This window comes from Humulus lupulus, chromosome 3 (assembly GCF_963169125.1).
Source record: "Humulus lupulus chromosome 3, drHumLupu1.1, whole genome shotgun sequence".
NCBI classification, from domain to species: Eukaryota; Viridiplantae; Streptophyta; class Magnoliopsida; order Rosales; family Cannabaceae; genus Humulus; species Humulus lupulus.
In genome coordinates this window covers 213608827-213625004 of record NC_084795.1, presented here as the reverse complement: position 1 = coordinate 213625004, position 16178 = coordinate 213608827, and the positions used below count along the sequence as shown (strand labels likewise).

The 16178-nt window shown below is 36.3% G+C and overlaps 1 protein-coding gene across 1 annotated transcript; it reads right to left on the bottom strand.

Annotated features, from left to right (window-relative positions):
• Window positions 1-12444: 12444 nt before the first annotated feature.
• LOC133823404 (uncharacterized) lies at window positions 12445-13673 on the bottom strand. The gene has a single exon (XM_062256175.1). It carries the CDS (start codon window positions 13593-13595, stop codon window positions 12840-12842), a length of 756 nt encoding a protein of 251 aa, XP_062112159.1. The 5' UTR covers window positions 13596-13673; the 3' UTR covers window positions 12445-12839.
• Window positions 13674-16178: the final 2505 nt, after the last annotated feature.

Sequence of the window (16178 nt, the reverse complement as noted above, 5' to 3'; positions counted from 1 at the left end):
GTCGCCTCGGGGGTTGTGACACATCTTGCTGTTGCTTGGGAATATCCTGTTCGGTACCCTCTCCAGTGGCACTCCTTGCGGTGGATTCCCTCACTTCCTGGTGAGGTTCCAAAAGGCCGACCAGCCTTAGATTGCTCTCAATGACCAGCTCCTTGACACTCTTTTCAATGTTCGTCATGCTGGCCAGGGCTGTGGCCCTCATCTCCATCTCTGGAGTGTGATCTGGTCGGTACCATGTACCTAGATACGACACCAATTTGCTAAGGACAACAAAAGGAAAAGCTAACAACAACCATCGACCAGAGATTGAAAATTTTACCTCCTTGTGTGAAGGCCAGGTTGTCGGCGACCAGATTAGTTGTGAGAAAGTACTCTTGGAAGTACTTCCCTACATTGGACTTGTGGGTGACATCGCTCAGAAATGTTCGAGCAGATTCTTGGTGGTAGAAATGGAAAAACCCTGCGTTGTTTTGGTTAGGGTTGGACTTGAGATTGAACAAGTAGTTGATCTCATGTGGTGTAGGTATAGGCCAATTTTTACGGTTGTAAAGGATATAGATTGCTGATAGTACTCTATATCCATGGGCCGTTATTTATAAGGGGGCGACCTCGAATTAATTGGCCACCCCTTGGAAAAATTCGTGCAAGGGCAAGATTGCCTCTGCCTCAATGTGATACCTCGACCAGGTGTTGAAGGCGCCTCCAGCCATGTTTGCCCTTTGGTCGGGTGTAGGTTTGACTAAAGTAATCCCAAGAAGACTGTACTTCTTAGGATACTTTGCCACCATCCTAGCCGATATGACACTAGGAGGCGCGGCATACCATTCAACTTCTGCTCGAGGGCCATCGCGAGGCCGAGCTTTGGGTTGAATATCTGGTGGTGGAAAATTTAGAGGTTGAGGGTCATTTGGTGGACCCACAATGTCGGTTGCTGGTTGGTTAGAAGAAGTTTTTAGAGAATTTATTTTATTTCAATGGAAATTAAGCTAATACAACTCTATGCAATATATTACAAATAAATAATGATTCATTAAAAAGAGTGTTACAACTCTATAACTGAAAATACAAACAAACAAAGAAAGGAAGAGGAAGAAAGAGAAGAAGAGAATGCTGAAAGATACAACTCTAAACAAAAAATTACAAGTAAAGGAAAGGTGTTTGAAACAAAAGAAAAGAAGATTACAACTCTAAACAAAAGTTACAAGTAAATAGAAAATAGAAAATGAAAATAAGAAGAAAAGCAATAGAGAAAAAATGCAAGAACCAAACAATAGTAAACTCTCACTTACACAACCTAAGTGAAGAGGGTTGGGGATCACCAACTTGAATAAGGTTTAAAACCTTTGTCCAAAAGCTTATTTCCCCCTAACTCAAGCACTAAGGGATCTCTCACATATTTTTGGAAATGCTTTCTGGAATAATCAAGCCTCGAGGTGTATTTTCGAGCCAAGTGCTTTGTGGATGGAAAATGGCGTGTCTTACAAGTGGGCATTAGGCTTCTATTTATAGAGTTTGAGATACCCCTTTGAATTTCAAATTCCACCAACCCCCATGGCTATTACCAATGTTTAATTGGATGTTTATGGAATTAAAATGGAGATTTGGGAGTTATTTGGGATGTTAGAACCGTTCAATTTAGAAAAAACTGAAAAACCAAATAGGTTGTCAGCTTCACTGGCCGCGGCCACTGGCCTCTGTCCCCCAGGCCGCAGCCACAGCCTAGTTTCAGCACAAAAATTTTCATTTTCCAAATCGTTCCAAAACGTCTCAAATCCTTTCCCACATGATTTTGTAACATCCAAACACCTATTGGGAGTTAAAAACATGTCTCCAAAAGCCATATTTCATTATGGCTTTATGAAATCCAATCTCAAATGTGTAACATATAATATACAAATTATTGGGTAATATTTGGGAGTTACAAATTTGTAATTGATTTTATAACTCCAAAATATGTCACATTTGGGCACACACATGTGTCCAATTTTGTGACTCTCAATAATATGTTACAAGGTGTGACAAATCACATTTTGTCACATTATTAAATCTAATATTATATTATATGAAATAATATAATAGAAGTATGGGTGGTTTTCTTTTTCTTACGAGCTGTGTATTTAACACGGCCCATGTGTGGCTGACAGTCTGAAGGACTGGTCGTGGGGTTTCGATGTGAAAGCGAAGGCTCAGGGAAAGGAAATGACGGTTGTTCTTAATCCTTGAACAGCAACGCAAGAAAATCTTCGTCTATTGGCCTCTCACCTCCACAAGGATCGTGCATGAATATCTGAGAAGAGTAAAGGGGAAGTGAGAATCTATGACCAATAGACAGAAGAAGACAAAATATAAGGATAATGTTGCTCGTGTATAAAAGTTAAGCTTTTATGTGACCAGCAGCATCCTAACATAAACACTACAAACATGTGAGCAATTGGGAAAAACGGATCAAAAAATGGAAGTGAAAATTTTTTTCAAGAAAACTTTTCGACTCCGAAAACTGGCAGGAAAAACCCAATTTTTCGGAAACAGTAAAATTGAATTTTCACTTCGATTTTGGGCCCTAAACCAGTACTCCTATTTCCCACATTAATTTCTAAACATTTCCTAGGGTTTTTTACTACCTAAAATTCCTATTCTAACATGTTTCTGTACATCTTTGTGTGAATCCAATTACCCGAGAAACTTTTTATCAAGAACATTGGAGGCTCAAATCAGAAAACTCACAAAAATTATTCTAGATTGCATAAAAAAAAGGGATGTGGGTTCAAAACTTACTTGAATTATGGCTTGAAGAGGAGTCACGAAGGTTGTTTCTCAGAGCTGATCGAATGCATCTCGGATCACTGAAGTTTTTTGGGTTTTTCTTCGGAATTTTTTCTGAGTTCTTGAGGAGAGAGAAGGATTCGGTAAAAAGTGAAAAGTGGGAAATGTAATATATTTGTACTGATCGTGGTGTAGTTAAAAAGGTAATGATGGGATTAAGATTTCAATGTATGGGAAACCGCAAGAGCCGTCAAAATATTTTTGGGAAATTGTAAAGGTCATGATTACTTACTTTTTCGAAAAAGTGCTGACAAATGTGACAGGTCAGACGAATCGCTGCTCGAGTAATTTTATTAAATTCTGGTTGCAGTAAAATAAACTTGGGGGGCAAATGTTTACCCAAAAAAAATTCACCTGATGACGTGGCAGGACTAGTATGCACATGGGATGCGCGAGACTATTTAAGCAGTTACGTTTGGGTCGACCATCGACTAGAAGAGAATCACTTGGCAGAAGGCATATTTCATAGTCAACTAGGGCTGGTCGTAGTATATCATATATTTTCTAAAGATATTTGACCTTGCATTTATGTAATAATTGTAATTTCCATTATGATTGAGATACACTTGTATTAAATGTAATCAAGGCCCATCGGCCCAGAAGGAGATCCTTGAGCCTATAAATAAGACTCAAAGGGTTCATGAGAAGGATCTTTGGAGACTGAGAGAGAGAATTATTATTTTTATGCAATTCCTTGTAACTATCATTGAGCTTGTGAAACTCTGCAAACCCTAGTTTACTGATCGTAGGTTTTCATTACATTAATAAGAACACTAAGTGGACGTAGGTCATTACCATTACTTGGGGACGAACCACTCTAAATCTTTGTGTCATTTGTCTTTTTGGCTTGAATTCATCTTACTTTTATCGTTTTACTTGCTCCGTGTCGTTGACCAAATCGAAGGTCAACATTATTATTATTAGGAATAATAAGGTAATAGAAATATCTCTCTATATATGATATAGAATAAAGAGAAGACAATACACTACACATATCACATACAATTCATAAATGTTCTTAGAATTTTTTGTTAGACAAAAACTCTTTCTTTCTTCTTCTTTATTCTAGCCATTCTCATACCATAATCCAAGTTCTCATGTGTTGAGAAATACTTGTGATCCCTAAAAATACAAACCTATGTTCTCTATGTGCCCACACACACTTGAGGTGTAGAGAACAGTCTGGAAGATCATGGTTTGAGTGCTTAAAGCTTTGGATAGGAAGATCGAAAAATATACAAAAAGACTCAAGGACACTTGATATGCTTCAAGAGGTAATTGTACATGTTCTTGAATTTTTTTTTTTTTTTTGTGTTTATATGTTATATATAAATATATTATATATTTATATATTTGTTGCATGATTAATAATATTGTATATTGATGATTCTGGATTATTTTCTTGGTCATATAAACTGTTTCTATGATTAATGAATTTTTTTATTGTTGTTGTTCCTAAATAACAATGGGGCCACCACGCCAATTTCTCTGCATGCTCTAAATGTTTTTCCAACAAAAAATACTTAATATCCCGATCACCCTCACTCAACCAGAGCTGCTTAGATCTTTGTCTCCAAATGATTTCTTTTAGGGAAAGGACTTCACACATTTTCCTTTGCTCCTCCTTAAACCTCCACAAAACATCAACATCCCTTCTACCCCGCAAGCTTCTAAGAATAGCATTAGAGTGCCCAATTCTTTTATTAAAGTCCCATGTAACCCCTTTACCCCAGTCACCCAACACCACACTACATCTCACAATCTTTCTTTCAATACTTTCATTATTGCAGCCTTTCCAGCTTTGAGAAATAATGTGCTCACAAATGGGTTCACGGGTCCTCGTGTTTTCAAAGCGAAACCTCCTAATCCGAGTCCCCACAATCACAAAGCAAGGATGTAACAACTAGGGGGTGTGATATGAAGTTGTATTGTCTATATTAAACAACTTTGTAGAAGGAAACACGTTTAACCAATCATAAGAAACTAAAGCCCAATCAATTCTAACCTCCACCCATCTCGAAGTGTCTCTTCCCATCTCCCAAGTAAATTGATACCCATCCATCTCCATATGAGAAAGATTACAATAAAAAAGAACACGTTGAAACCCATCCAAGAGCCAATTTGGGTAAAGGCACACCACCTTTCTTATCTTTTTGGCTCATAACATTATTCATATCCATAGTTAAGACCACGCCAACTGGTATTCATCATGGAGTTGGCGAATAAGCTCCCAAGTCCTCCGTCTAAGGGTACGGATAGGCTCTCCATAAATCCTTGTCAGTTGCCAATCTTGAACACCCTCCTCACTCGCAATAACATCAATATGATTCTAAGTAAAAATCTAAACAAAAACTTCTTTTTCACACTTCCAAAGGAACGCAATCCCACCACTTCTTCCCTGACTTTCGACAACCAAGGCTCCTTCAAAGCCAATCTGCTTCTTCAACATCAATAATCGGTTAGCTTTGCTAAGATTCTCACACAAGAATAAAAACTTGGGCTACTTTTGATTAATAAATCTTTAAGGAATTGAATGGCTCGTGGGTTCCCAAGCCCTCGATAATTCCAACTAAGGATATTCATAATTATAGGCGAACCCCATCTCCTCAGCATGCCTATTGCAAGTTTTTTGAAGGCCCAATGTTGCTAAGGCCCAACTTAGCATCCATTTCATCATCATCAACAAATTCCCATCCCTTATCTTCCACACGATGATGTTTAGGGTCCACGATGGTCAATCCTTGCATTTGAATTCCTTATATTTTCCCGCTTGTCCCAACGTTAATGCATGATGCCATGCATTTCCTTATTTTGCGCCACCTTTCCACGCTCATTCATAGCAATAACCATGTTGACCTCATGGCTTTCTTTCCTTAGCAACTCTATTTCTTCCATGTCCATAGTTATGTCATTAAGAGTCCCATGATTCTCGGCCTGGTGTCTGTCACTTCCTCCTTCGTTCACATTCAAACCGCTATCAGAATCTGGGCAAAAGATCTTGACTGGAGCCATCTTGAACCAATAAGTTTTGCTCTTTGTTTTGGTGCAACACGCATCCACACCCCATATGGCTAGACAATTTGATCCAAAGGAAGATCAAATAATTTGTCACAGAACTTTTCAGAATGCTCGATTATACTGCAAATGAAGCAAAAGGTTGGAACATACTCGTACTTGAACGACACCCATGACCATTCGCTTCCAGCCTTTCAAATCTTCATTCTCCTTCTGTTGAGAGGTACATCAATGTTTAAGTTCACTCAGACCATTAAATAGTCACACACTACCCCATTGAAATTCTTTGGATCCGACTCAACAAAAGAACCCAATGTGTTTCCAAGATCTTTAACTACCCTCTCGGACATGAAACCTGGCTTGACATCATGTATTTGAGCCCAAATATCTAGTTTATTCAACGGAACCAATCTTAGATTGTCCCCTTCCTTCAATCTTTCAAATACAAGTTGCATCTTATCAAAGGTCCAAGGGCTACCATCAATCACCCTTCTTATGTCCACTTCATGACAGAATTGAAAAATGTATAGGTTGTTGTAGCAACCCAAATTTGCTAATAAGGTTTAAGGTCTTGATTAGTGTGCCTGGAGGGCAATAAGTGATTTATTGTCTTAATGTGTGAATTTAATGAATATATGATTAGAAATGCATGTTTAGGTGAATTAAATATGCATGTGGGCCCCGTTTTGGTATTAGGGGCATGTTTGTAATTTTACCCCGTTGAGGGCATAAATGTAATAAATGTGAATATTGTGATATATCTATGATGCACGATCCGAGACAGTCCTAGGGAGCGGTTTAGCTAGAAAATCACAACGAAGTCGAATACTTGACTCGGGGCGAGTCGAGGGGTATTTCAGGCATTGGACGTTTTATGGGGTTATCGAGTTATGCAAATAAATATTTGGAGATATATTTGAAGACAGAATGTCTAGGAAGGAATATCGGGGAAATTTATCATTTTGCCCTCGGGGACTTAACGGGATTTGGTAAATGACTAATTGCCCTTGGGGTTACTTAGGGGTTAAGGATAGGCTTAAGGGGCAAAATGGTAAATTTTATTTAAGGATGGATAAACTTGGCTAAGGAGAAGTCCTCCACGTTTTCCTTACTTAGACATATGCTGGAATCACCATTGGAAGCTCTAGAGGAAAGGAAAAGCTAAGAGAAGAAGAGCAGGAAGAAAGCTGATTTTCTTGGAAGCAAAGGAGGAATTCAAAGCTGAACTTTGGGGGCTAGAAGCTGGAACTTAGAGGAATAATTCAAGGATTTAATCAAGTTCAAAGGTAAGTTTTAAACTTGATGAACAAGCTAAAATTCTACTGGTGTTGGGTGTTAGAACTTAGGCATGCATGGATTGGTTTCTAGGATTGGTTTTGAATGTTTGATGGGTGTAAGAATTGGTTCATGAATTTGTTAGAATATTTAGGCTGTTTGAGTATGAATTCTGGGCTTAATTCTGAGGTTGGGTGAAGTTTGGGGGTGTGAGATATGGGGTTAAGCTTGGGGAAAACTTGAAAGAAAGGCTGGTTTTCTGGGTTTGCAGGTCAAGCCACGGCCCTAAGAGGGGCATGCCGCGGCCCATGTGCACACGAGGCTTGAGGAGGCCTATGATCTTGAGGCGCGCCGCGGTGCTTGGCTAAGCATGCCGCGGCCCGTGTCTCTTTCCAGGGAGGTGTTTTCCCTATGTTTTGAGGCAAGTTATGGCCCTTAAGGGGTTGGGTCATGGCCCTAGTTCAAAATGCTGGGTGTGTTTGTGGGTTTTTGGTTTGGGAACCTAATTATTAAGGTTCGAGATGGATTTTATCTCCCGGATCGATAGAATTCAAGGTTTCGGGGATTAGAATGGTAACCCAAAGATAGTTTACGGATTAGACCTTGATGGATGGATATTTTTGATGCGTTGTGACTAGGGTTTCAACAAGGCTTGGACTAGGGGACTGTGCTCGGGGCATCAGTGCTTGAAAAGCTCGGGACACAGGTAAGGGAAATGATGTACCCGTAGAGCAGGGCAAGGCCCTATAGTTTGTGTTGCAGGGCACGACCCTATTTTGATTTTGTTGCAGGGCGTAGCCCCATTGATTGTGCTTATGCATGTTTAAGTATTTGTTTAATTATGCTATGTGTGCATATATGTGACCGAAGGACAAGAGTCGGGAACGCCGAGGACCGCGAACGGCGAAGGCCGGGAACGGTGAAGCCGAGTACGGCAAGGGGCCGGGAGCAGCGTTTAGCACGTGGAGTGCGAGTTGCTAGGGCGAGACCCTATAGGATACCTGGGATATCCTCACAGTGTAGACCGCGAACCCAGGGCCTGGTAAAGTGCCTGGGACGGCATGGCCGTATATGTTTAGCCCATTGGTGGTTTATTTGTATGCTGAATGATAGAAATGCATATGTTATCTTCTTGTGTGAGTTTTCTTGCTGGGCTTCGGCTCACGGTGCTCTATGGTGCAGGTAAGGGCAAGGGAAAAGTCGACCAACCATGATTACGGAGAGCGTGAAGCGGCGCGTACATGTTTGGCCTGCCTGGCTGCCACGGCCATGGGTATTTATGGGAGATAACTGTACTAAACCTAGATTTTGTCATTTAGCCCACTTTACTTACATTTTTGAGTTGTAAATATTTCTTAACAATATTTTGGGATCCCAAATGTTAAACGCTTTATGATTTTCAATGAATGGAATTATTTTCACCGTATAAGACTCTGTTTATGGTTTAATTACACTTTTAACTTAAAATCTCGATTAGCGAGTTAATTGCACATTTTAAACTCACTTAGTAATGGCTCTATGGAAGTAGGGCGTTACAGTTGCTTTCTAATTCTGTGAGATACATACCTTTTCTGGCCTCCATAGTGAAGCCATCATATGTTGCATAGGGTGAAAATCCACCACTCTAGGGTGACGAATATGCCCACTAAGCACCAACGGAAATCAATCCCCAACTCCCCCTCCTCTACCTCATCATACGTGATTCCCCCTTCCTCCAAATCAATCCCTACATATCGTTCTTCCAACTCCTCCGTAGCCCGACTGCCAGATGTCATAATCGAAAAAGAAAACAGAACAACAACCTTCTTCTCACAATAATCTACCGCGAACACACCATTAAATAGTCACACCATACGCCGATGAAATTCTTTGGATCTGATTCCACAAAAAAACCCAATGTGTTTCCAATATCTTTAACTACCCTCTCAGACATGAAACCTGGCTTGACATCATGTATTTGAGCCCAACTATCTAGTTTATTCAACGGAACTAATCTCAGATTGTCCCCTTCCTTCAATCATTCAAATACAAGTTGCATCTTATCAAAGGTCCAAGGGCTACCATCAATCACCTTCTTATGTCCACTTCATGATAGAAATGAAAAATGTATAGGTTGTTTTCTAATTCTTTGACATACATACCTTTTCCGGCCTCCATAGTGAAGCCATCATATGTTGCATAGGGTGAAAATCCACCACTTTAGTGGTGATGAATCTGCCCACTAAGCACCAACAAAAATCAATCCCCAACTCCCCCTCCTTTACCTCATCATACGTGATTCCCCCTTCCTCCAAATCAATCCCTGCATATCGTTCTTCCAACTCCTCCATAGCCCGACTGCCTGATGTCATAATCGAAAAAGAAAACATAATAGAAATCTTCTTCTCACAATAATCTACCGCGAACACACCATTAAATAGTCACACCATACCCCGATGAAATTCTTTGGATCTAACTCCACAAAAGAACCCAATGTGTTTCCACCATCTTTAACTACCCTCTCGGACATGAAACCTGGCTTGACATCATGTATTTGAGCCCAAATATCTAGTTTATTCAACGGAACCAATCTCAGATTGTCCCCTTCCTTCAATCATTCAAATACAAGTTGCATCTTATCAAAGGTCCAAGGGCCAACATCAATCACCCTTTTTTTGTCCACTTCATGATAGGATTGAAAAATGTATAGGTTGTTTTCTAAATCTTTGACATATATACCTTTTCCAGCCTCCATAGTGAAGCCATCATATCTTGCATAGGGTGAAAATCCACCACTCTTGTGGTGATGAATCTGCCCACCAAGCACCAATGGAAATCAATCCCCAACTCCCCTTCCTCTACCTCATCATACAAGATTCCCCCTTCCTCCAAATCAATCCGAGTATATCGGTCTTCCAACTCCTTCGTAGCTCGACTACCTGATGTCATAATCGAAAAAGAACACAGAACATCAACCTTCTTCTCACAATAATCTACTGCGAACACACCATGTCAAAAAGACAGACCCATATATCAAAGTTATTTCTAGAACATTGATTGTTTTGGTGAGACGAATTTGTAATGAAAAATTTAATTAAGTACACCGTAATCAAAACTTTATAAATCTCAATAATAAGTACAGTACTGGAAGAGCTACTTTAGGGGACTAGGAGTGGCCAACCCTAACTTTTTTTAATAATAATATAGAGAATATTTTGAAGAAAAAAATTATATGTATTAACTTTTCTAAAATAAAAAAAATAAATAATTGGCTCTCTTATATATTGAGTCTGGCTCTGTATTGAATAAATATAATCGTTTCACATATAGCTATAAGCTCAATTATAAATTATCAACAATGTATCTATAACAATCCAATATTTCTCTGTAACAAATTAGCATCATTAATTATATTATTTTATGTTTTGAAAGGCAAGATTCGTGGATGTTCAATAAATGATTGATTTTTTTATTATTAAATTCTTAATTAATTTATTGTTTTATTTAACTTTCTTACACAAAATTATTAATTAATGTATAACTCATACCTATTGGAATTGGTGCGTAAACTATCGGTTAGTGATTTTTTTTGGGTGCGATATTTCTTTTTTCTTTTAATTCTCACTCTTTTTTTAATTAATTATTTATTGTCAAATATACTATTTTGATAAATTCACCTAAACATTTTCATCAAATATTAAAAAATAATACAAATTTATTTTTTAGTACACCTCCAAAATATTGAATGTATTACTTATATATTAATAAAAATTAGATACTTTAATTTTTAGAAGCATGAAAATTGAATATTATAATTTTATTAATAATTTTGATTTCAATAAGATAATTTTTTAAATTCAACTTCTGCATGTTTATACTTTGTTTTAATTTTGAGTTACAAAATAAAATTGTAAATTGTGATTAGGTTTTTTATTCTTAAAACTATTATTAGTTTTTAATTAATTGTGTCTAAGATAATTTTAATTTTTCAAATAATTAATTATAGTGGTGTAAAAAGATAAAAAAAAAATCATTTACTAATGGGGGAAATTGTACTTAATTTTCTTCAGAAGTGCGTGGAATTTTTAAAAAAAAATTATGAGGGGTTTATTTAAAACGATGTGTGTAGAGAAAAAATGGGAGAGAATATGGAAACAAACTTTTTATGGAAACAAACTTAACTAATACTAAAAATTATATGTTATTTTGGTAAGTTTACAATTATATTATTTATAAATGAATTTTGATAGGCTTTCTATATGCATCGAGTGTTGTGGTTTTAAGTGACATCTCTAATATTAATATTGATTTTCTTATTTTACAAAAATTTATAGCACATCTCTCAAATCAAGGTAAAACCTAAAGTTGGGATCCATACTGTACGGCTTATGTCTAGGACACTCGGCTCATAATTTAGACAACTTTGGGGATTGGGTTGGCAAGTCATGAGGTGTTGACCAAGTCCACTCACGCTCTAATTAATCCCTCTCTCTCTCTCTCTCTCCCACTAATCTCACCACAAGTTTCCATACAATCATTAATAATTATATACAACTACTCAAAATTATGGCAATTAATTACCCAAATGATTTCATCATATGAGTTATTAGCTTTCGACAAACGAAATCCTGAGTTCAAAAAGAGATTAGCAATGAATCAAGACAAATACTATAACATATGTGTCTTAAACACATGTAAATCAAATAAAGACACAATACAAATAAATAAATAAAATATATAATCAACAATAAAAAAGAACAGACTTAGAAGTTTAGAAGCATCCAAAACATTGACTGAACAAAGATACAAACCATGAAAAAAGAGTAATACCAACTAAAGTGAGCGGCATCCCAAATTAATGACAAGCTGTCCCCAAGTTTTAAATTTGATATGATAGAACAATAAAACTTGAATTTTAAATTACTTGGCAGCATATGGAAAATTGATATGGTTAATTTGCATGTGCATCAGTTATTTATTTTTTTCCTCACAATTATTATCCTTGAAGCTGCTGGCACCATTAAACTCAAAATGATCTATATTTTTTCTTTCTTTAATAGAAATTTGTTTTCATGCCTATCCATACCATACACACACATCAATTTCTTGCATTTTAAAGATAATGATGAGTTTGAAAATTATATTTTGGATATATTAACTTTTGTAATAAAGGTTTTCCCAGCTGGTAAATCACGTAGTAAGTAAGATCATGCGGATTGTGTGTTATGTAGATACTCATCTATAGAAGTTAATTTATACATATATATATATATATATATGCTATTAAGAACTATTTCAAAAAATAAAATAAAAAGTAGATGAAAAAAATTCAAGATAAAGAAAGAAGCTCCATAACCATGCAATATCATCACCATTTTAATTTAAGAAGAATTGCAGAAATACCCAGATCACTCACCCCTCTTCGTGATCATCATGTACAACTCTCACCAAACTCCAAAACCCCACCATTTTTCTCAAAAGACCCAAAAAAAATTATTAAAAAAAAATTAAATACACAATAACCAAAAGGGATGAGAGATTTAAACTAAGAAAACAAAATCCCTCACTCGATCCATTTCATTCACTACACCTTCTTCATCGTCAACCATGCCTTTAAATTCTTCTTCTTTTTACATCCCAAGACAAAAAAAGAAAACGATCATCAATACGTGGGAAAGTAAAATATTAATTAAGATCGAGAGAGAGCGCTAATTAACATTAATTAATTTATTAATTAATGAAATTAATTAAGCACTTCTCTCCAACATTTCCTTGAATCTCCTAGCTGACTCTTGTTTCTCCAAGATGAACTTGGCATGACAATTAGCAATGAACATGTCAGCCAACTTATCAATGTCGTCGTTTGGTACAGCTGGCGCATCTCCAACCGTCAGATTATAATCATGATCCCCTGCTGCGCACCCACCTGATAACTTACCATGCACCTTCCTCTCTTCAAGCCATTGCAAGTACCCAGAGAGCTGAGAATCACCCTCGTGACCGTATACCTCTTGATCGGCGGTAGCAGTAGCATAGTACTGCCCAGTTGGTATGACTGAATTCCACGTGGAGTCGTAGTAGAAATGGCTGCTGCCACTCGCCGGCGGCGCTTGAGATAAGCCGTCGAAAACCGGCGCTGGAACTGGAAGCACGTGGGAGTATTTGGAGGAGCAGAAGTTGTAGTGGAGCCTGAAAGAGCCAAAGAAGATGCTTTTGGTGCTCTTCTTCTTCTTGTTCTTGTTCTTCGTTAAGGGGTGAATAATCAGCTGCATCGTTTGGGCTTCTTTTATGGTGTGGACGACAATGGAGATGGTTTTTGATTTGGCGGCGGAGAGAGTCCGGAGAAAGCGTCGCACGTGACAAAAGACCAGTGTATTGACAAGGGTCTTGAGCTTCATAATGGATGAGTTTGAGGTTGAAGAGGAAGAAGGTGAGATTTTGAATGAGAAGAGTTGTAGAAGTTGGAGAGGTTTGGGATTATTATGGGATGGTTCTCCAACCATTTTTTATTATTAATAATAATATTATTATTATTTCTGTTTTCTATTGAGAGAGAAGAATGAGCTTTCTCTAAGATGGAATTTGGGACTTTATTGAATCGGAGTATTTTGGTATATAAAGGGCTTCGATTACTTATTTACCCCTTGACTTTTGTTTTTTTTAAAGGTTTGCCATTGCTTTTGCTTTGCGGGGTTTGTAATTTTTTCTCTTCTTTTATTTTTACTCTTTATTGGATTTGGATTTGATATGGATAGCTAGACTAGAGGACCTAACTTTGCGGGTAGATTTTTTGAAGTTTGCTCACAGTCTCTCCCGACTCATTATATCTTATATATGACCAACACTCAAATTTCATTTATCAAATTGCGTTGTATTTTATGATTATGGATTAAATATAATCTAATCACCTTTAAATATTCATTAGTTAGATAGCAATTTAATCGCCATTACTTATGATGAATCAACATATTGAAATTATTTAAGGGAATTAGGCTTAGAACGATGTAAACTCCTTTTTCTCAAAAATAAAGAAGAGAAGTGTCCAAAAGTGTTAAAGTATATCTCCATCAAGTTATGTGTTTTAAATATATTTTACAGCAGTGAAGTAACTGCTCCACGACATTATTCATTGCTCCAATTAGTTTTTAATTTTCTTTATATGTGTATATATTAATATTATATATTTAAATAATATAGAGAAAAAATAAAAAAGTTGATAATTGATGTAGTTTTAATGATTTATTATAAAGAATCGAGAAAATATGATGTTCAGGGTGCTCTTAGTAGTAATTTTTGCACAAAGTTTTTTTAGTAGTATATATTTTTTTTATATATGCAGATTTTAATAATAAATCTTCTCGACTAGTGATAGTACGTAATTTGTGTTACTGTATCATATTTATGATAGATCAAGACATATGTATAACAAACAATAAGTAAAATTAAATACGATATGTTTAAATTTTCAATTTATACCTAATTAAAATTTATAAAATATATATATTTAATAATTGTGTAATTCACAATTATGATGCATTATCTATCATTTAAACCAAGCATATTTGAGTCCTACTTAACATAATAAAACATATCATTTGATACATTAATTTAAAAAATCATTATTATTTTTAATATATTACTATATTTTTGTGATTTTTTAAAAATATTTTTTCAATTATATTGTGATGTGTATATATAATCTACTCACTTGAGATGTTGGATATAAGTGGCTGGTGACTCAAAAGAAATTAGTGACCGTTATTTTAGTTATCCATTATTGACTCTAGTATATAAATAGTCTATTACTTTATTTCTTGGTCACTTCAGTTTAGTCACTCATTTTTTAACTCTGAGTTGTGTTTTTATGAGAGTTTAGAAGAGAAGAACTAGTGTTATTATTTTCTCCAAGATTCATCTCCTCTGTTGTGAAGTCTTACAATTGTATTTTGCCATGGATGTAGGCTCAATCTTTAGCTGAACCATGTATCCTCTTGTGTTCAAATTTTAGTTTACTTTGTTGTTTTTGATGTTAGCCCTTTCTGCAATTTATTATAAAGATTTCTTGTTTGGTTATTGTTATTGTTTTTTGATAAATTGATTACAACAAGTGGTATTAGAGCACATGTTGCACTCTGAGGGTTCAAGAACTGGTGTTTTGTATTTCAAGAAATGTCAGGAATGGCATCAACACAATTTGAGGTTGACAAATTCACAAGAGAAAATTATTTTGGTCTTTGGAGGATCAAAATGAAAGCTATGTTTGTTCATCAACGGGTAGTTGAAGCCATTGATAACAATTCATTGGTGAAGCTTGGTGATGATAAGAATAAACAACAAGAAATTCAAACCAAGGCTCACATTTCAATTTTTTTGAGCTTGGGAGATGAAGTGGCATATGAGGAGACAATGTTATGGAACAAGTTGGGGTCTATTTACATGAAGAAATTATCGACAAACAAGTTGTACCTAAAGAAGAAATTGTACATGCTTAAGATGGATGAATCCAAGGTACTCAGAAAACATCTTGATGAATTCAACAAGATCATCTTGGATTTGACCAACATAGGAGTGGAGATTGATGATGAGTATCAAGGTATTCTAATACTTAGTTCATTGCATAAATCATATAAACATTTTGTAGATACAATTTTCTATGGGAAATACTTTGACTATGTCCGAGGTGAAGGTTGCACTTAATTCAAAAGAAGGCTGAGGTGAGATCATATGGCACTAGTGAGGGTCTATTTGCTCGAGGAAGGCCAGAGAAGAAAGATTCAAGGCATGGAAATTACAGGGCAAACAACAGTAATTACAGAGGGAATAATCACAGAGGCAACTATCATGGTCAGAGGTCAAGATCAAAATTAAGTACTAGAAAACAATGTACTACTATAAGAAAAAGGGACATTTCAGGGATAAATGTTATTATTTGAAGGCCAAATTGAACAAAGAAAAGAACCATGATAAATGGGAGGGTAGCATTGAATCAAATGGGTATGACTCATCAAATGTTTTAGTTCTCTCAAGCTTTGAATCAAGTCAAGAGTGGATTTTGAACTTAGGTTGCTATTTCCATGGCCTATTTT

Bases quoted from the DNA above. Each gene is read 5' to 3' on its own strand.
- LOC133823404 (XM_062256175.1), bottom strand. From the start codon at position 13,595: ATGGTTGGAGAACCATCCCATAATAATCCCAAACCTCTCCAACTTCTA.